The sequence below is a fragment of the Chiloscyllium punctatum genome, chromosome 11, assembly GCF_047496795.1.
Source record: "Chiloscyllium punctatum isolate Juve2018m chromosome 11, sChiPun1.3, whole genome shotgun sequence".
Taxonomy (NCBI): Eukaryota; Metazoa; Chordata; class Chondrichthyes; order Orectolobiformes; family Hemiscylliidae; genus Chiloscyllium; species Chiloscyllium punctatum.
In genome coordinates, this window is record NC_092749.1 from 8,461,979 (window position 1) to 8,482,896 (window position 20,918).

A 20,918-nucleotide genomic window follows, 5' to 3' on the forward strand; every position below is an offset into this window, starting at 1 on the left:
ACGAGTCCATATGAACCTTCAGCGGGAAAGTATGCGAACGAGGTTCGGGAGTTCAGAATTCGGGTGTTCTTGGTCACCAGGACAGTTTAATTTTGTTGAGTTTAACAAGGGAGAACCTCCTGCTAAGTTTGGGGAGGAATCTAACTTAAATGAAATGGGGAGGTCTCTCTGACTTCTGCTCAGCTCACATCCTGAGAGACAATGCTGCTGGCGAGTGGGCTCATGGGGTGACCAGATTCCTAGGCTTTCAAAGGGACTGTCCCAGTTTCTCAAACTCTGCTGAGTTCCTGATAATTTCCCGAAAATAGTACAAATAGCTCAGTTCTCATCTCTTCCCTAGCTGAGAATGTAATCTGGGTCTTAGGAGAGAGTCAGTCTGACATAATTGTTTTTTTTTCCCTGGAAGCCCCCATTACTTCACCTAGCACTGTACACAGTGAATCCTATATCCTGGAAGAGACTTCACAGTAAGGTAGAACGTTTTCAAGGTCAGCATCCTGTATCACCCCTGCCAATACTCAGCCTCTCTCCTCAGCCTTCACCTCACCCCTGCCAGAGAAAGTAGGAGCAGGAGGAGGCCATTCAGCCCTTCGAGCCTACTCTGCCATTCAATATGAAGATGGCTAATTAATTATCTAACTCACTATCCTGTTTTTGCTTTCTCTTCCCCCAAGCTTTTTGATCTCTTTAGCCCTAAGAAATATGTCTAACTCCTTCTTGAAAATAGTTAATGTTTTAGTTTCAACCACTTCCTGTGGCAGAGAGTTCCACAGGCTTCCCAATCGCTGGGTGAAGACATTTATTGTTATCTCAGTCCTAAGTTGCCTACTCCATATCCTTGGACTGTGAGCCCTCGTTCTGGACTCCAAAGGAGCTGTCTTTAGCACCGAAAGGCCCCTTTGTGGATGACCTTTTAGAAACAAAGTATAGAAGGTCACCAACTCCAGCTGGAGATAGTCCGGAAAGTGTCATCATGTGACTATTACCCCCGCCACCCCCATTCCCCACCCACCCACATTTCAATGTCTAACCTTGAGACTCCTCCCACTGGTCACCCAATGTGTTAATCTTCAGCGATGCCCCTCTTTCCCATGCCTGTTAAACTCATCTTGGTTTCTCACTTAAAAATCTGGTCACCTTATGGACTCTGCCCAGAGACTTCAATCTGTCAGGAAGCTGCACCCTGGAAATTCAGGAATAGTTATCAAGCAGAAATATCAATAAGCGATTGTGATGACCCATTATCCCTGGTGCTGCTGATTTTGGAGTTAATGGTAGCAAACACTGCTCCTCATCACTTGCAGAAGAATTGATTTCTCTTCTCTATGCATATTTAATGGTAGCGTACTCAGTTGACTCCTCAGTCATCACCATAACTTGTCCTGTGGTTTTCTTTCGGAAGAACTGGATATCAGCGTAATACAGCTCCCCTTCCTCCAACTGAAACACAATGGAAGATACAGAATTTTTACTACAGCTAGTATCAAGCCCCTTCTGCACCCACTCTCCGCACATACTGCACCAGAGAACAAACTCTTCAACCACTCGTCAGGGACAAAGTCTGGATCCGATCGTTGGGTGTGAAGGTCCCATCAGGCTTTCAGCTAAAGGTACAGGCCCTTTGAACAGCTCCAGAAGCTTCTCTTTGATGAACCTACAGCCCTTCCTCCTAGCAGAAACAGTGCCAGCTGGGGTACTGAAATGGAGGAAGGGCAGTTCAAATAATCATTTTGCCAGTAAAGGAACCTGCGTATTGCTAATTAAAGATCATTTTAACAAAGTTTCCTGTTCAAATGCACTCATAAGGACATTCCACAAGAATACAAATAATGCCATCCAATATTAAAACTACAGGAGAGGAGCGTGCTGAACTCTGATTGTTAGAAGGGTTGTCAGGGAGAGTATATCCAATGGTACTGATTGACAGTTAACTGCCAGGCTTTGTTAAATTTAAAACCAATCAGGTTGAAGCTGACTGGTCAATGAACCAGCATGAATGTCACATTTCTTGCTAATTTGAATCAAATAAAAGAGTAAGGGCATCCTTTTGGCTTCAAAGAACATTGGTCCTGTGTATCGATACGCATAGCTTCCTGTAAAGGCAAGTACAGAACACTACAGGCCCGGTGAACTGGGCTGTCAGTGAAATTCCTCACATATTCTGGATTATCCAGCAAATAGTGTCCAACATGAACATTAACATCTACCATCAGACAAGATTCTGCAATGGGGAGGCTCAGGAGAGCTCTCAGCTGTCCTCCACAGGTGCATTGTAGGTGGCTTGCCCAAATACTGATAAAAGACACTAGCTGGAGGGTAAACTGAGGGTGAGGGTAAACTGAAGATGAGGGTGACTGTGCAGGAGCTTCCATTCAGGGAGCTCGAGCAAGAAAGGAGTCAGCATAGTATAGAGAGGCAATCACTGCATGAAGAAGAAGAGGCGAAGGATTTCAGAATTTTCCATCACACTGGTCAAAGTTTTTCCCATTTTCAGATCACATGAGATGGGGGCAAAAGTAGACCATTCTGCCCATCAAGTCTGTTCTGCCATTCAATGAGATCATGGCTGATTTAATAATTCTCAGTTCCACTTTCCTGCCTTTTCCCTCATAATCCTTGATTCCCTTCCTTCATAAAAGTCACTTGTATAGTTTAAACTTCGGTTTTCCAAACCATAGACAACACAAATCAAATCCGAGAGCCTGACCTCATAAGGCATGAGAAAACACACTCCAGTTGCAAGACATTGGCTGCAATCTGTGGCTGAGGCTGTCTGTACCTGCAGACTGATTATAAACTATTTCACATAAACAAAACCTTTTCCACCAAAACCGAGCATGTTTGGTTCGGCACCCAGTGCTAGTTTGCTCCGCACACAGCTCTCCACCACTTTCCCGTGCGCAGTGTTGGCATTGGGTAATAAATGCTGAGCTAACCCATGAATCTCCATTCATGTGAAGGAATAAAGAAAAAACATTGATAAAGGGAATATTTCAAACCCCTCCCAACAGGGTGCCCAATAAGGTGGGACCAAACAACAGAAGAAGAGAGCAGGGATGGAGGAGGAAGCAACTTTGACAAACCTTAGACAGAGTTACCTCGGAGTTAAGGGAGAATTCAGAGGCCTTGCTCTGCAATATAAGGGAATGATTCTGAAAGAGTTAATGTTGCAATCGCACTAAGCTCCACCCAATCTCATTTGTCACACATTCTTGGATAGAAAATATTAGTCTTGAATGAGATCCCAGTTGGGCCACACTTAGTTCCAGACTACTTGAAGATGGTCAGTGTAACTTGTACCAATTGTTATCATGTTATAAACTATCTTTCCTTGTTTAAGGCAAGGCCCTCTTCAAGTTTAGAACCCGTAGCACTTATGATTAGACAAGCCTTTGAACACAGCATAGCAAACAAGATTATGAAGAGAGGTTGGATTGATTAGGACAATATTGCTGGAGTTTCATAGAATGAGAGGTTTGTCATAGAAACATTTAATAGTTTGATTGGATAAGATGCAGGAAGGATGTTCCCAATAACCTGGGAGTCCAAATCAAGAATCACAGTCAGGAATCACAGTCAAAGGGTAAACCATTCAGAACTGAGGTGAGGAGAAATGTCTTCACCCACAGAGTTGGGAGCCTGTGGAGTTCTCTAACACAGAAAGTGGTTGAAGCCAAACATTACATATTTTGAAGGAGCTAAACATAGGTCTAAAGGGATCAAATGGTAAAACGAGAGAACAGGCGATTGAGTTGGATGTTCAGTCATGATAATCTTGAATGGCACAGCAGGCTCAAAGGGCTGAATGGCCTACTATGGCTCCGACTTTCTATGCGTCTACGATTGAAGACAGTGATCTAGCTCAACCATCGAAATTCAAAATATTACAGGTCCTTGATCAGGACTGGAGCATTTTATCATTCCATTCAGAATGGCTTCCTGATGATTTGAAGCGATGATCTTTCCAGCGAGGTTTTTGTGGCTCAGCAGATCACTGAGTAATTCTTACAGGGTCTGGCTGGTAGGGTCTGGGGTACTCCAACCAGCCCCACAGGAGTGGGGAGGAGGCTCAGGTTTAAATGGAACTGGTGGGTCACAATCAAGGAAGGGGTCGCACCTGACACTAGAAAGGTCACATGACCAGAGAATACAGCTAGTCACAATACACCTTAGCAACTTGTTCTCCCTCTCTCAAGGTTTATCCAGAATCAGGAGCCATGAGATTACAACTGGAGTTAGAGGTTGCTCAGGGATAATGTCAGCAAACAATTCCATAGAGGTTAATAGAATGGGAATCTGGAATTCTTCATCTACAAAAAGTAAAGCAGGAAGTCCATGGCACATTTGAAAATGGACACTGATCTTTGTTTTGTGTTAGACAAGATCAAGGCAGCTAAATACAATTCTCATACAGGTCAGCCATGATCTCTTTGAATGGACCAACAGTCCAAAGGCTTGAATTCGACATGATCATGGCTGATCATCCAGCTCCGTCCCCTGTTCCTGCTTCCTCCCCATAGCCTTTGATCACTTCAGCCTGAAGAATGAGATCTATCTCCTTCTGGATAATATTCAATGTTGTGACCTTAACCACTTTTCATTTTCGTATGTTACCCCATTCCGAATAATTAATGCACAAGATACTTGTTAAACCTCAGTTGGAGTATTGCGTACAGTTGTGGGTGTCACATTAAAGGAAAGATGTGAATGCAATGGAGAGAGAGAGCATTCCTGATTTACAAGAACAGTTTCAGGGATGAGAAACTTCAGCAATCAGGACAGTTTGAAGAAGTTGAGACAATTCGGAAATCTGATAGAGGATTTCAAAATCATGAACAGGTTGGACAGAGCAGATAAGGAGAAGCTGTTTCTGCTCATAAAAGAATCACGAATGGGAGGGCATAGATTGAAAGTGATTTGGAAGCAACACAAGGGTCATGAGAGAAAAAAACTTTTTCACATAATGCGTGACCAGAGTGTTGAATGCACTGCCTAGAAATGTAATGGAAGCAGGTTCAATTGAGGCACTTAGAGAGGCACTGGATGGTTATTTGAGATAATGTGAAAGGGTATGGTTAGAAAGCTGATCAGCACTTGGTAATGACGCATGTTTGAAGAGTTGGAGCAAGCTCAATGGGCCAAATGCCCCCTTTCTGCACCGTAACAATTCTGTAATCCTGTGATGTGTGCTTCGATCCAAGCTGTCGGAGGTTAAATAGTAACTCAGCGCCATTACTGGAATACCTGCACACACTGTTTCCTGTAAAAGTGGTTCCTTCACAACATCACAGCTAACATTGAAAAGAATGAAGGCAAACCAAACAGGATTACAGAGAGGGAACTGTAATGGATGGTAACAGGATGATAACTGTTTATGTTCAATACTTACTGGAGTAGGGGCCTGTTCGTTTTTCTGCACTTTTTCTGAAAGAAAATAAGAATTTCCAAGTTTATTTTCACTGTCATTTCTGGCTGATAATAACAGGAAAACAGGATCGTTGACAAAAATATTGAGTTATACTGAATGTCTGATGACTAGCTATACATTCGATGGTCCATACTAAGGGACTACAGCACTGTCAGAGGGACAGTGCTGAGGGACTACCGTACTGTCAGAAGATCAGTAATGAGGGAGTGTTGCACTGTCAGAGGGTCAGTGCTGAGGGACTGCTGCACTATCAGAGGGTCAGTACTGAGGCAGTGCTGCACTGTCAGAATGTCAGCACTGAGGGAGTGCTGCACTGTCGGAGGATCAACACTGAGTGAGTGCTGCACTGTCAGAGGGTTAGTACTGAGGAAGTGCCGCACAGACAGAGGGTCAGTATTGGGGAGGGGGAGGCCACACTGTTGGAGGGCCAGTAGTGAGGGAGTGCCGCACTGACAGAGGGTCAGTACTGAGGAGGCATTGCTCTGTCGAAAGGTCAGTATTGAGGGAGTGCTGCACTGTCAGAGGGTCGGTACTGAGGAAGCATTGCTCTGTCGAATGGTCAGTGCTAAGGGAGTGCTGCACTGTCAGAGGGTCAGTGCTGAGGGACTGCTGCACTGTCAGAGGGTCAGTGCTGAGGGACTGCTGCACTGTCAGAGGGTCAGTGCTGAAGGAGTGCTGCACTGTCAGAGGGTCAGTACTAAGGGACTGCTGCACTGTTGGGAGAGCCACTTGAAAAGGAATGGTCTTCCCCTTCCTTCTGTGCTCCAGTTTTGCTCGGTCCCTCATCCTTGATCCTAACAAATGATTGGCTACAGGTGCTGAAGCAGACTTGTTTCACTGATGACTTCCATCCCAATCTCAGGGTTAGGCATATTCCTGTGGCCTGATAGAGGGAGCATACCTCTACGACTGTCTGTCTGATGTCTTCAAGATGAGTGCTTGAAAATAACATTGGGCAGAAAAACCATTTTACTGATATTTCATAATTAATATTAAGCAATCGATATCACCTGGAATGATCATTACTGTGGATTTGAATTTGTTTTCTTACCACTGACTGTTGCATAGACTGTATTAAGCTCTTCTTCAGAGGTCCTGTTTGATATGGTGCAGAAATATAAAGTCAATGATTTAATATCAGGACTGCAGAAGGAGAAAAGAATGTCAAAGTGATGGAGAAAGCCCGTTATTCTGTCAAATAAACCTTGCACATGTTGGAAGGTGCCAACTGGTGCCTACTTCTCCCATCATGATAGGTTTAGGCTTAACAAACCAAAGCTGTTCCCATTTGCTGATGCAACAAGGACTGGCAGGTGCATATTGAAGGATTTGGATGAGAAAAGCAGAACGGATCTGAGGAAGATCTCTGCAACCAGGGGTGGGAATGACCAGAACACGGGTGCCTGTGAGGAGAGTGGAAGGGGAGAGAATGAATGATTTCAAAAAGAGATTAGAAGGGCACTTGAGGGAAATGATCTTGCACAGTTATAGGACAGAGCAGGGAGTTACATTGATGAGATTGAGCCACATTGAGCTAGTATGGATGTGATGGGAAGAATAGCCTACTTCTTTTCTGTAAATGACTTGAGAATGAAAGGATGTATTTGAGTGTGACCAACAAATTTCTTCAGATACACCAAAACTTAATGTTAGCAGCTGAGAGACTAAGCTAGAGAGGATTGAGGTTTGTAAAGAAGAGGTGTTAGCAGTTCTGGAGAGTATGAAAATAGATAAGTCCCCTGCGCCAGTTAGGATATATCCTAGATTCTCTGGGAAGCTAAGGAGGAGATTGCAGAATGTTTTGCTTTGATCTTTGTGTCATCATTGTCGACAGAAATAGTGCCAGAAGACTGGAGGATAGCAAATATCTCCTTGCTCAAGAAGGGGAGTAGAGACAACCCTGGTAATTATAGACCAGTGGACCTTACTTTAGTTGTGGGTAAAGTGTTGGAAAGAATTGGAAAAGCTAGGATTTATCATCATCTAGAAAGGAATAAATTGATTAGGGATAGTCAACATAGTTTTGTGAAGGGTAGGTTGTGCCTCACAAACCTTATTGAGGTCCTTGAGAAAGTGACCTAATATATGGATGAAGGTAAAGCAGTTGATGTGGTGTACATAGATTTCAGTAAAGTGTTTGATAAGGTTCCACATGGTAGGTTATTGCAGAAAATATGGAGGCATGGGATTCAGGGTGATTTAGCGATTTGGATCAGAAATTAGCTAGCTGAAAGAAGACAGAGGGTGGTGGTTGATGGGAAATATTCATCCTGGAGTTCAGTTACTAGTGGGGTACCGCAAGGATCTGTTTTGGGGCCACTGCTGTTTGTCATTTTTATAAATGACCTGGATGAGGGTGGAGAAGGATGGGTTAGTAAATTTGTGGATGACACTAAGGTCAGAGGAGTTGTGAATAGTGCCGAAGGATGTTGTCAGTTACAGAGGGACATAGATAAGCTGCAGAGCTGGGCTGAGAGGTCACAAATGGAGTTTAGTGTGGAAAAGTGTGAGGTGATTTACTTTGGAAGTAGCAACAGGAATACAAAGTACTAGGCTAATGGTAAGATTCTTGGTAGTGTAGATGAGCAGAGAGATCTCAGTGTTCATGTACAAAGATCCCTGAAAGTTGCTAGGGTTGATAAGGTTGTTAAGAAGGCCTACGGTGTGTTAGTTCTTATTATTAGTCACGAGTTTCAGAGTCACGAGGTCATGCTGCAGGTGTACAGAACTGTGGTGTGGCCGCATTTGGAATATTTCATACAGTTCTGGTCCCCACTTTATAGGAAGGATGTGGAAGCTTTGGAAAGAGTTCAGAGGAGATTTACTTAGGTGTTGCCTGATATGGAGGGATGAAATTATGAGGAAAGGCTGAGGGATTGAGGCTGTGTTCATTAGAGGGAAGAAGGTTGAGATGTGACTTAATAGAGACAGATCAGATAATCAGAGGGTGGATGGGGTGGACAGTTAGAGCCTTTTTCCTCAGATGGTGATGGCTAGCGTGAGGGGACATAGCTTTAAATTGAGGGGTGATAGATATAGAACAGATGGAACTGTGTAGGTTAGATGGGTATCAGATTAATTTCACAGGTCGGTGCAACATTGAGGGCCAAAGGACCTGTACTGCATTCTATGTTCTATGTCAAAGGTAGTTTCTTTACTCAGAGAGTAGTCCGGGCATGGAACGCACTGCCTGCAACAGTAGAAGACTGGCCAATTTTAAGAGCATTTAAATGGTCATTGGATAAACATATGGATGAAAATAGAATAGTGCAGGATACATGGGCTTCAGATTGATTTCAGAGATTGGCACAGCAAGAGCTGAAGGGACTATATTGTGCTATACTGTTCTATGTTCTAACAGCCCAAGAATTTCTGAAAGTTGAGTCAATGCTGGGATCAGTGTTGTTCAAGGGTGCCTTGTGGATGTGGTCAGGAATATAGATGGACTGCTTCATTCTGCTGTGACCTTTCTCCTGGTTGTTGCGATAATGTCATGAAGGAGCTCCTAGAAAGCACCATTTGTGCCGAAGAAGTCATCTTCCCAGACTGCCTTCACTTTCAGATAGCATCAGCACAATGGGCTGAATTAAAACTTCGGAAACAGCAGCAAATTGCTGGGCACTGTTCTGAATGTTGATCAGAACAGGAGCTCCTGGTCAACCAGTGTACAATGTCTAGCGTCCATTAATACTATCAGCAACTTTGGCAAACTCATGATAGAGAAATAGTTTGGTGCAGTCTATCAAAAATTATAAATCAGAATTTATGTTCAAACATAACAATCACCAGTCACAACTCCCAAAAACCAAACATCAGGAATTAACAACACCTCCTTAAGAGTGGCTCCAACTGAAATCACAGCTCACCTCCGTGACTGAGCTGAGAATAACAGTTTGTTACTTGGACACTTGTTATCATGCTTATTGTTTATTCCCATGGATTACAAATGTGTAAAATTCCTTCTTGTACATTGTCTGCACAAAAAAGTTACAGTGATCTTAAAAAGCACCTTGCAGATTGTAGAAGAACTAGGGCAGCTAATATATGGGAACACCTGCAAGTTCCCCTCCAAGCCACTCCCCATCCTGACTTGAAAATATATCACTGCTCCTTCAGTGTCGCTGGGTCAAAATTCTGGAATTCCCTCCCTTAGGGCATTGTGGGTCTATGTACAGCACATAGTCTGCAGTGGCTCAAGAAGGCAGCTCATCACCACCTTCTCAAGGCAACTAGAGACAGAGCAATAAATGCTGGACCAGCCTGTGAGACCCACATCCTGTGAGTGAATAAAAATAATGCAGAAGAGAGGGTTCTAAAGATGGATAGAGAGGGCCGGGAAAGAGGGGAAAAAACTGATAGAGAAGTTGATGGTGAACTCCAGAAATCATAGACACATGTTTTGAAATTCAAAACGCTAATAACCATCTGAAAAATTGCAGCGCATCATAGGTCTGGGTAAGTTTAGATTCATTAGGCTCCTGTAAGTGGGAAAATGTCTTTGACACCGTTGCCAAAGTGCTGATGTCATCCATGTACCCATCAATATTTAATTCAAGATTATAATCCGGTGAGATAGGGAATGCGATTGTATTTACCCTTCTGGTTTTGATAGGGATTGAAAACAGGCCCATTTCTTCATGTAAAGAAGTACGATGAGAAAGATGCAGAGTAAGAGAACAAATGCCAGGGTGGCGCCAATGATGATCATTAATAACCAATTTCCAGGTTGTTCTGTAAAATACCAAAATCAAGGTTTAATATAACATCAGCAACACAAATCAAGTTAGCCAATGGATGTCTGTCCTTTGGAACAGCCAGCTTCATACAGGAGTGATGGAAAAGCAGAGCTCTCTCTCACGTGGATAGGACTGACCTGAGGGATGTACCACATGTGGGGCGTGTACAGAAGGAGGACAACACTAAGAAACAGACAGGACAAAAAAACTGCTGTTGGTGACCACTGCCTTTCAAAGGAACTGTTACATTTGTTATGGACCAGGCCAGGCCTCCTCAAAATATTTCAAGAAAGTAGCCTAGACCCTAACTTTTCTCGTTTTTTTAAACAGGTGGAAAGTGGACATACCAGGAGTGATGCAGCTGCCCAATCATTCAGTTTTAAACAAAACAGCATTTATTCATACACAAACACAAGAAAACAGAATTTAGAATAATATAACTATTTGAAACCCAAATTGACTCTATCGCAACAGAATGATGCTGTTCTGAATACCAGCAACATTCCCATAAATACTCCTTGGCAGAAAGGTAATTTCATAGAACATAGAACAGTTCAGCATAGTACAGGCCCTTCAGCCCTCGACACTGTGTTGGCCTTTTATCTATTTAAGGTCAGACTAACCCACATACACTTAATTCCATGTACTCAAGAGTCATGAGGTGATGTTGCAGCTGTACAGGACTTTGGTTAGGCCACATTTGGAGTACTGTGTGCAGTTCTGGTCGCCTCACTTTAGGAAAGATGTGGAAGCTTTGGAGAGGGTGCAGAGAAGATTTACCAGGATGTTGCCTGGAATGGAGAGTAGGTCGTACGAGGATAGGTTGAAAGTTCTCGGCCTTTTCTCGTTGGAACGGCGAAGGATGAGGGGTGACTTGATAGAGGTTTATAAGATGATCAGAGGAATAGATAGAGTAGACAGTCAGAAACTTTTTCCCCGGGTACAACAGAGTGTTACAAGGGGACATAAATTTAAGGTGAAGGGTGGAAGGTATAGGGGAGATGTCAGGGGTGGGTTCTTTACCCAGAGAGTGGTGGGGGCATGGAATGCGCTGCCCGTGGGAGTGGTAGAGTCAGATTCATTGGCGACCTTTAAGCGGCATTTGGATAGGTACATGGATGGGTGCTTAATCTAGGATAGAAGTTCGGCACAACATCGTGGGCCGAAGGGCCTGTTCTGTGCTGTATTGTTCTATGTTCTATGTTCTATGTTCTACCTTACATGTGCCTATCCAAGAGTCGCTTAAATATCCCTAATGTCACTGACTCTACTACCACTGCTGGCAGTGCTTTCCACGTACCTGCCATGCTCTTTGTAAAGAACCTACCTCTGACATCTGCCCTAAACCTTTTCCCAATTATCTTGAAATTATGCCCCTTCATGATAAACATTTCTGCCATGGGAAATAGTATCTGGCTATCCACTCTATCTATGCCTCCCAACATCTTGTACGCCTCTGTCAAGTCATCTCTCATCCTTCTTCACTCCAATGAGAAAAGCCCTAGCTTCCTCAACCTCTCTTCATAAGACAAGCCCTCTAGTCCAGGCAGCATCCTGGTAAATCTCCTCTGCACCCTCTCTAAAGCTTCCACATCTTTTCTATACGGAGATGACCAGTAATAGGGCGGCACAGTGGCTCAGCACTTAGCACTACTGCCTCACAGCACCAGGGTCCCAGGTTCGATTCCAGTCTTGGGCAACTGTTTGTGTGGAATTTTCACATTCTGCATGGGTTTGCTCCGGTCCAAAGATTTGCAGGTTAGGTGAATTGGCCATGCTAAATTGCCCATAGTGTTAGGTGCGTTAGTCAGAGGGAAGTGGGTCTGGTTGGGTTACTCTGCGGAGGGTCAGTGTGGACTGGTTAGGCCGAAGGGCCTGTTTCCACACTATAGGGAATCTAATTATGTGGGCGGCATGGTGGCACAGTGGTTAGCACTGCTGCCTCACAGCGCCAGAGACCCAGGTTCAATTCCCACCTCAGGCGACTGACTGTGTGGAGTTTGCACGTTTTCCCCGTGTCTGCGTGGGTTTCCTTCGGGTGCTCCGGTTTCCTCCCACAGTCCAAAGATGTGCAGATCACGTGAATTGGCCATGCTAAATTTCCCATAGTGTTAGGTAAGGGGTAAATGTAGGGGTAGGGGTAGGGGTAGGGGTAAGGGGTAGGGGGTAGGGGGTAGGGGCATGGGTGGGTTGCGCTTCGGCAGGTCAGTGTGGACTTGTTGGGCCAAAGGGCCTGTTTCCACACTGTAATCTAACCTAATCTAAATCTACTGAGCACAATATTCAGGTTCTTACAGGAGAGATGTAAGAGAGAGGGGATCAACATGGAACTGTTTCTTTTGGTCCAGCAGCCTCTCTGGGTTCCCAGCTAAAACCTGACCAGTAGCTGCAAATAAAATAGCCAGACTGCTGAACCCAAACCAAACCCTGAATTGAGAGAATGGGCCACTACCCTTTCATTGTTCATGTGTTTTTAAAAAAACACTTAAAAGCTCCTTCAAGTAGCTAAACCCAGACATATCTGTCTTAATGACCCCTCTGAAAAAAACCCAAAGACAACATAACCTTGTTAAAGGAGCAGCATTATCATACATTTTAATTCCTGTTAATTTCCCTAAACCTAATATTTATCCACTAGGCTGCATCATACAGTGCAGTTGTAATCTGGAGCAGAAAATCAAAATTCTTAATTTTACTATTTCTCTCTTTTGCACTGAAGCAGCAAGACGGATTGGTGTGACATTGGTGGCAGGAGGCAGGTGAACCAATGGGAAGCTCATTGACCATGTCTGCTGTCTCTGAAAGGTCCTGCGCCCAGATTGAACTTGTGCCATCACAATCTTTGGAATGTTATCGATGAAAAGCAGCTGTCTGAGTCTGATTATTAAAAGCTGAATCGACACGAGTATAGTACTGTTTTGTGGAATAATACAGGAATGCCAATGCACAAAATAGGAACAAGGATAGGCCATTCACTAATACAACAGCTGATCTGTTTGTGATTCAAATTCCACATTTCTATCTATTCCTGATAACATAAAATTCCCTGCCTCATAAGAATCGATCCTCCTCTGCCTGAAAGAAATTTCAGTGACCCCCACATCCACTGCATTCCAGGCAAAGAGTTCCAAAGTCACACAATAGTCGGAGGGAACTGTGCCCCACCTCCCATCTCTGCCCTAAGAGGGCAATAGTTAATTTTACTTCAATGTCTCCTCGATCTTGACTCAGCCACAAAAGGAAACATCCTTTCCACATCCACCTTGTCAAGATCATTCAGAACCTTATGCACTTTAATTAAATCCCCCTCACTCTTCTAAACTCTGTGGAAACAAAAGCAAAAATTTTACATACACTGGATATCTGACAAATAACAAAGTATGCTGGAGAAACTCAGCAGGTCTGGCAGCATCGTTGGACAGAGTTAATATTTTGCTCCAGGAACCCTTCTGTAGAATGAAGAAAGAGTCATGTTGGACTCAAAACATTGACTCTGTTTTTCTCTCTACCTATGCTGCCAGACCTGCTGAGTTTCTCCAGGATTTCAAGTGGAAAAAAATCCACTTTTTTTAGTCCTTTGTCATAAAATAGCCAATTTATTCTAGAGGTCAGTCGAGTAAGCCACCTCTTAACTACCTCCAATACATTTATTTTCTTATATGAGGAGACCAGAGCACACACAGTATTCAAGATGTTCTGGTCACCCTGTTATAGGAAGGATATTATCAAGCTGGGGAGGATTCAGAAAAGATTTACGAGGGTGTTGCTGGGAATGGCAGATTTGATTTATAAAGAGAGACCAGACAGGCTGAGACCTTTTTTCACTGGCGCCTAGGAGGTTGGGGGGGTGACCTTATAGAGATTTATAAAATCGTGAGGGCAAGGATAAGGTGAATGACAGGTGTCTTTTCCCTAAGGTGGGGGTTTTCAAGACCAGGCAGCACATTGTTAAGGTGAAAGGAGAAAGATTCAAATCGGATATGAGAGGCAAACTCTTTACACAGAAAAGGGTGAGTGTGTGGAATGAACTTCCAGAGGAAGTGATGACTACGGATACAATTGCAACGTTTCAAAGATATTCGTATTAATACATGAATAAGAAACATTTGTTTTTTTTTATCTTTATTCGGTTTCCACCACCAGGAAGAAAGGAAACACCCGAGTGGCCAGTGACAAGCAGAGCCCTTCACATCAAAGGGCAATGCTGTGTGATCAAACAGTGAAGGGGAGGGCACGGGTTAAATCAAAATAGAGTTGGGGGAAATAATGCACTCCACTCCCTGCGGCGCCCACCTCTCCCTGAACAACTCCAGGGTGTTGGTGGACACCGCGTGCTCCTTCTCCAAGGACAACCGGGCTCTAACGTAACCCCGGAAGAGGGGCAGGCAGTCAGCCCTAACGACCCTCTCCACGGCCCGCTGCTTGGACCTTTCACCATCCTTCACAGCTAGCGGGCTAGTACTCCATCGAAGAATTCTGTTGTGGTTGGACAGATTGAACAGTGAGCCTTCCTCTGAAATCACCTCTCTCTCTCTCTCTCTCTTCTCTCAGCTCATCAGCTACTAGGATTTGTGACTGCTTATTCACCAGGAGAGCTCCTGTTAATTCCACAGTGAGCCCTCAGATCTGAAGCTTATCAGATTCCCCATCAGCTCTCTTCCAGGAGGAGACAGTGACACGGGAAAGTGGCTGGGTCTGACTGGAGGGAGGTGAGAGTGCACTCTGAAAGTTGTAACCACTTTGAAGCAATTGATGAAAGAGGGAACATCTGCGCAGAATAGAGAGAGAACACAAGGGGAGGTCTGGAATTGGGTGGAAGACAGAGGAAATCACGGCAAACCTGGACACACACTATGGGAGAAAACAACAGAAATGACAACAATCTGAATTTGATGAAGTTAGAATTATGTTTGCAGCATTATAAAATCCCAGGTCAAACATAGTTTTCCTTCAGTTCATGTTGAATTTCAATGGAACAGTGTTTGAGGTCGAGGTCAGAGTGGGAGTGAGAATTAAAGTGAGAGTGAGTGGAAGCACAGCACTGATTGAGGATATGAGCCTCCACACAACAGGCTACTGGGCACCTGTTTGACCCTCTGCACCATCTCCCACATCTTGCTGATACTCAATGCTGGCACGAATAATGTGCTTCACTACTGGAACCTTCCAGTCAACAAGCCCGCTCCCAGTTTCCTGTCCTCACAAACATCTCTCCCCTCCCTCACACATCTGGTGACTGATGAAAACCCACAAGCTGGATGAAGTGATCTGTGCTCCCTCTCCTTTCCAGACTCCACAATGATCCACTTGGTGTTCCCTCTCCATCAGGGTGTTCTGTACAGAGCAATATTCCTGAGCAAGGTCCACCAACAAGATATCCTTCAGATTAAGGAGATGGAGACTGTGAAATATCGCTGACACATTCTTCCCTTGTGTCAAAGGCCATCTGTCAAATGGTTGTCTTGGAGTTCCCACACTGAGAGCGGGCCTTGCTGAACTGGATGAGAACCAGCCAGAGTCCTGAAGCAGCTAGCTCCCTCCCTCGGGGCTTCAGTCCAAAGCCCTCTGTCACACACATGTGAAGAGAAACAGTCTACACTGCACCTTGCCAAGGAGTGTCCCCTGGACAAACAGACTCATCATCACAACCACCCCCAGCAAATGAGAAGGGGTTTACCAGGTTCTGGAGATTTTAATTTGGTGAATAATACATTGGGATGTTCAGCTGACAATCATCCAATCATAAATGTCCCGCCAAAGAAGAGGAGAGATTGACAGTTGCTGATTTGATCTATTGTAAACACTGTAACATTCAAGTAAAAAGGTTCTTTTGAGATTCTTAAAGACATTTTAAGCCATGAACTAAAAGTTTAAAATAAATATTATGAAATGATCCCCAGTCCCAACCTGTCCATCACCCACACAATCAAAGGTCAGTTAGTATCATGTAAACAGGACTTACCTGTTACAGTCAGCTGTGTTCCATTCCCACTGATGTCTCCCCACACTTTACAATAATAGACCCCAGTGTCATTGGGCTGCACATTTGTGATGGTCAGAATGAAGCTGTTCTTGGAGAGGTCTCTAGAAGACTGGAATCGCTGAGTGAATCCTGGGCTCCATTGTGTGATGTTTCTCACGTCATGTGTTAAAACCCACTCCGTGTTATTCCCTGGTTGTTTCCGGTGCCAGTGAACATCGGTATGTGTCACTGCGGCGTTCCTCATGGTGCATTGTAACTGGGCAGTGTGACCCTGAGTGACACGTTCTAGGCTCAGAGACTGGAGAAGGACTGGGGGAGTTGCAACTTTAAGGGAAGAATATAAACAATGTACAAACTAGACTGCAATCTGTAAACTGTCCTCAATATTTCAGTTGAAATGTCAGGGAAGTACACATTATCTCGTCATAAATGCACAAATATATGGCTCCGAAACTTTCAATCGAACATTTAAAATCTTACAAAATGGCTCCCATAAGTCACTTGTACTCCTTTGCAGATTAACCTGCAATTGGATTCAGCCTGTATCTGGGTGTAGCTTTGCTCACTGAGCTGGAAGATTCATTTCCAGACATTTAGTCACCCTTTGGGTTTTTTTTGGGTTGTATTCTCCCAGTCGAAGTGGTGTCCTTACATACAGATAAGGAAGGACACCCCTTCGACTAGGACAACACATCCATCCTAGGACAAGCCAAATAGAAACACACACAAGAATTGCAAGAAGCATGGCATCCCAACCGTAACTCTATCAATAGACACATCAAATTAGACCCCCATCTACCAACCGCTGAGAAAAAAAACAGGAAATGACATTACCACAGGAAATGACATCATCAACCCAAATAAACCCAGTCATATAAATAGAAAGCAGGAATCATCAACAGTGCTTTGCCTGAGACCCACTGAAGATGTTACCTAGTATGGTGACAAAACGTCTGGAAATGAACTTTCCAGCTCAGCGAGCAAACCTATACCCAGAACCTCAACCTGAGCTACAAATCTTCCCAAAACTTGCTTAGCCTCTGTTTATCTGAAAGACTGAACATTCCACAGGGTAAAGAGAAACTCATTGGCAGCATCTTTTTGAAACTTCTCCTGTGTCAGCAAAAAGGTGACCAAACAGGTGTTTGAGGATAAAGCAGTTGAGGTGGTGTATATGGATTTCAGTAAGGCATTTGATAAGTTTCCCCACGGTAGGCTATTGCACAAAATACAGAGGCATGGGATTGTAGGTGATTTAGTGGTTTGGATCAGAAATTGGCGAGCTGAAAGAAGACAGAGAGCAATGGCTGATAGGAAATGTTCATCCTGGAGTTCAGTTACTAGTCATGTACTGCAAGGATCTGTTCTGGGGCCACTGTGTGACTTCTCCTGCGTCAACAAAAACCTAAAAGAATGAGAGATATAAACAGGAAACCCAGCAGGTCTGGCAGTATATGAGGAGACAGAAATCAGAGTTTGTGTTCACTGCCACTCAGCTCAAAGCCTGGAGCTGCCCTCACAGCTGCCTTCTGGGCTGTCCATCCAACATGGCTGCTCCCAGCCAGATGTTGATAGATTTTTTCAAAAAAAAACCTGCACCCAAACCATGTCAGGCATTGTGGTAGCTCTCATCTTGAGCACTGATTGTACATTGTCCTGGAGCTGAGGAAATGAACTTTTTAAATGTCACAGCCTTACAATGTGAAAGCAGGCCATTCTGCCTATCAGGTCCACACTGACCCTCTGAAGAGCACCCAGTCCCAGCCCCCTAGCCCATCATTGTAACCCTGCATTTCCCATAGCCAATTCACAGAACCTGCACATCTTTGGACTGTGGGGGAAAACCGGAGCAACTGGAGAAAACCCACGCAGACACAGGGAGAATGTGCAAACTCCACACAAACAGTCGCCTGAAGCTGGAATCGAACCCAGATCCCGGGCGCAGTGAGGCAGCAGTGCTAACCAATGGGCCTCCTATAGGCATTTAGGTTAGGTTATCATATGACTAAAAGCAAAACAGTGTGGATGCTGAAAATCTGAAGTAAGACAGGAAGTTCTGGAGAAACTCAGCAGATCCAGTAGCTTCTGTGCAGAGAATCACAGTTTATGTTTCGAGACTGAAATTTTCTTCATAACGGTGCTGCAGAAGGATCATTTTTAAAAATTCAAACAGTGGCTACAAGAGCAGTTGAAAGGCTGGGAATCTTGCAGGGAATAACTCCCTTTCAGACTTGTCAAAGCCTGTCCAATATCTACAAAGGAACAAGTTAGCAGTGTGATGGAAAATGCACCATTTACTTAGCTGAGTAGGGCTTTAATATCACTTAAGAAGTTGAACAGCTTTCAGGTCAAAGCAGCTGGCTTCTTCATAATCCTGTCCATCATCTTATAGAACATTACAGTTCAGTACAGGCCCTTCGACCCTCAGTGTTGCACCAACCTGTGAAATCAATCTGAAGCCCAACTAAGTTACGCTACTCCATGATCATCCACCTATTTATCCAATTACCATTTAAATGCCTTTCAAGTTGGTGAATCTGCAACTGTTGCAGGCAGGGCATTCCACGCCATTAGTACTCTCTGAGTAAAGAAGGAACCTCTGACATCTGTCCCACATATATCACCCCTCAATTTAAAGCTATGTTCCCTCGTGCAAGCCATCGCCATCCAAGGAAGTCTAGAAGAGAGTTATTGCCTGCAAGATTCCCAGCCTCTCAACTGCTCTTGTAGCCACTGATTGATTTTTTTAATGATCCTTGTTCAGCACCGTTCTGAAGAATTTCATTTCTACCCTAACTAATCCTCTAATCATCTTGTATATCTCTATTAAGTCACCACTTAACCTTATTCTCTCTAACAAAACAGCCAGAAGCCCCTCAGCCTTTCCTCATAAGACCTTCCCTCCAGACCAGGCAACATCCTGATAAATCTCCTCTACACCCTTTCCAATGTTTCCACATCCTTCCTGTAATGCAGTGACCAAAACTGTATACAATACTCCAAGTGTGGCCACACCAGAGTTCTGTACAGGTGCAACATGACCTCATGGCTCGAAACTCAATCCCTCAACCAATAAAAGCTAACACACCGTGCACCTTCTGAACCCTATCTACCTAGATGGCAACATTCAGGGATCTATGCACATGGACACCAAGATCTCTCTGTTCATCCACAAAATGTTGAAAAAGATTGCAAGAGATAGGAATTATAAACAGCTAGAAAGGAATAAATTGATCAGGGATAGTCAACATGGTTTTGCAAAGGGTAGGTAGTGCCTTACAAACCTTATTGAGTTCTTTGAGAAGGTGACCAAACAGGTGGTTGAGGGTAAAGCAGTTGATGTGGTGTATATGGATTTCAGTCAGGCATTTGATAAGTTTCCCCCATGGTAGGCTATTGCACAAAATACAGAGGCATGGGATTGTAGGTGATTTAGTGGTTTGGATCAGAAATTGGCGAGCTGAAAGAAGACAGAGAGTAATGGTTGATAGGAAATGTTCATCCTGGAGTTCAGTTACTAGTGGGGTACAGCAAGGACCTGTTCTGGGGTCACTGTTGTTTGTCATTTTTATAAATGACCTGGATGAGGGCGTAGATTACAGATTGCTGCCCCTCAAGGATATCAGTGAACCAGAAAAGTGATTCAGTGCGGAAAAGTGTGAGATGATTCACTTTGGAAGGAGTAACAGGAATACAGAGTACTGGGTTAATGGTAAGATCACCTTAAATGTTCATTCCCTCCACCACCAACACTCAGTAGCAACAGTGTGTACTCTCCACAAGATGCAGTGCAGAAATTCAGAATAGATTGGGTGGCACGGTGGCACAGTGGTTAGCACTGCTGCCTCACAGCGCCAGAGACCTGGGTTCAATTCCCGCCTCAGGCAACCCTGTCTGTGTGGAGTTTGCACATTCTCCCCGTGTCTGCGTGGGTTTCCTCTGGGTGCTCCGGTTTCCTCCCACAGTCCAAAGATGTGCAGGTCAGGTGAATTGGCCATACTAAATTGCCCGTAGTGTTAGGTAAGGGGTAAATGTAGGGGTATGGGTGGGTTGCGCTTCGGCGGGGTGATGTAGACTTGTTGGGCCAAAGGGCCTGTTTCCACACTGTAAGCAATCTAATCTAAGATCCTCAGACAGCACCTTTCAAACCCACAACCATTTCCATCTAGCAGGACATGGGCAGCAGATACATGGGAACACTACCCCCTGCAAGCTCCCCTCTGAGCCACTCAATATTCTGACTTGGAGATACATCTTTCACTGTCACTGGGTCAAAATCATGGAATTCCCTCCCTACAGCATGAGGACTGCAGTGGTTCAAGAAGGCAGCTCACCCCCACTTTCTCAAGAGGCAACAAGTGATGGGCAATAAAGGCCCATTGAATGACAACCACACCATAAGAGTCAATAAATACAGCCAACCAGTTCACTGGCATCCTTGAGGGGCAGCAATCTGTAATCTTTAGTTTGGCCTGTATCTAAATCCAGAAATGTGGCCAGCTCCAATCTGCCCTCTGAAATAGCTGAGCAACATTCTCAACAGGATCGAGAGGCAGCTCACTGCTATGTTCTGAAGAGCAATGAGTGAGGAGCAGTAAATGCTGGTCCAACCCAGTCACACCCATATCAATGGCAAAATAGAAAAAGTATCAATCCATTCTCATATTTCCACAATTCAACTTTTCCATTTTACCTCTGAAACTAACCTTCCCACTGCGCATTCCGTGCCCCTACATGAAATTATACGATTCCACTTGTCTGCTCTACAGTA

General features: G+C 44.2%; 1 protein-coding gene across 2 annotated transcripts in view; it reads right to left on the reverse strand.

The window, feature by feature from the left end:
- Positions 1-1,019: 1,019 nt before the first annotated feature.
- The window catches only part of LOC140482707 (immunoglobulin superfamily member 3-like), a 73,966-nt gene continuing 54,067 nt past the window's right edge, over positions 1,020-20,918 (reverse strand). Inside the window, exons 5-9 of one of the 2 annotated variants that reach the window (XM_072580241.1) lie at positions 16,127-16,471; positions 10,024-10,159; positions 6,480-6,523; positions 5,390-5,424; positions 1,020-1,440 (exon numbers count right to left, since the gene is read on the reverse strand). In XM_072580241.1, coding sequence (XP_072436342.1) covers positions 1,324-1,440; positions 5,390-5,424; positions 6,480-6,523; positions 10,024-10,159; positions 16,127-16,471 — 677 coding nt within the window. In that variant the 3' untranslated portion in view covers positions 1,020-1,323. The remainder of the gene's footprint in view (positions 1,441-5,389; positions 5,425-6,479; positions 6,524-10,023; positions 10,160-16,126; positions 16,472-20,918) is intronic. The other variant, XM_072580242.1, reaches the window with a different exon arrangement.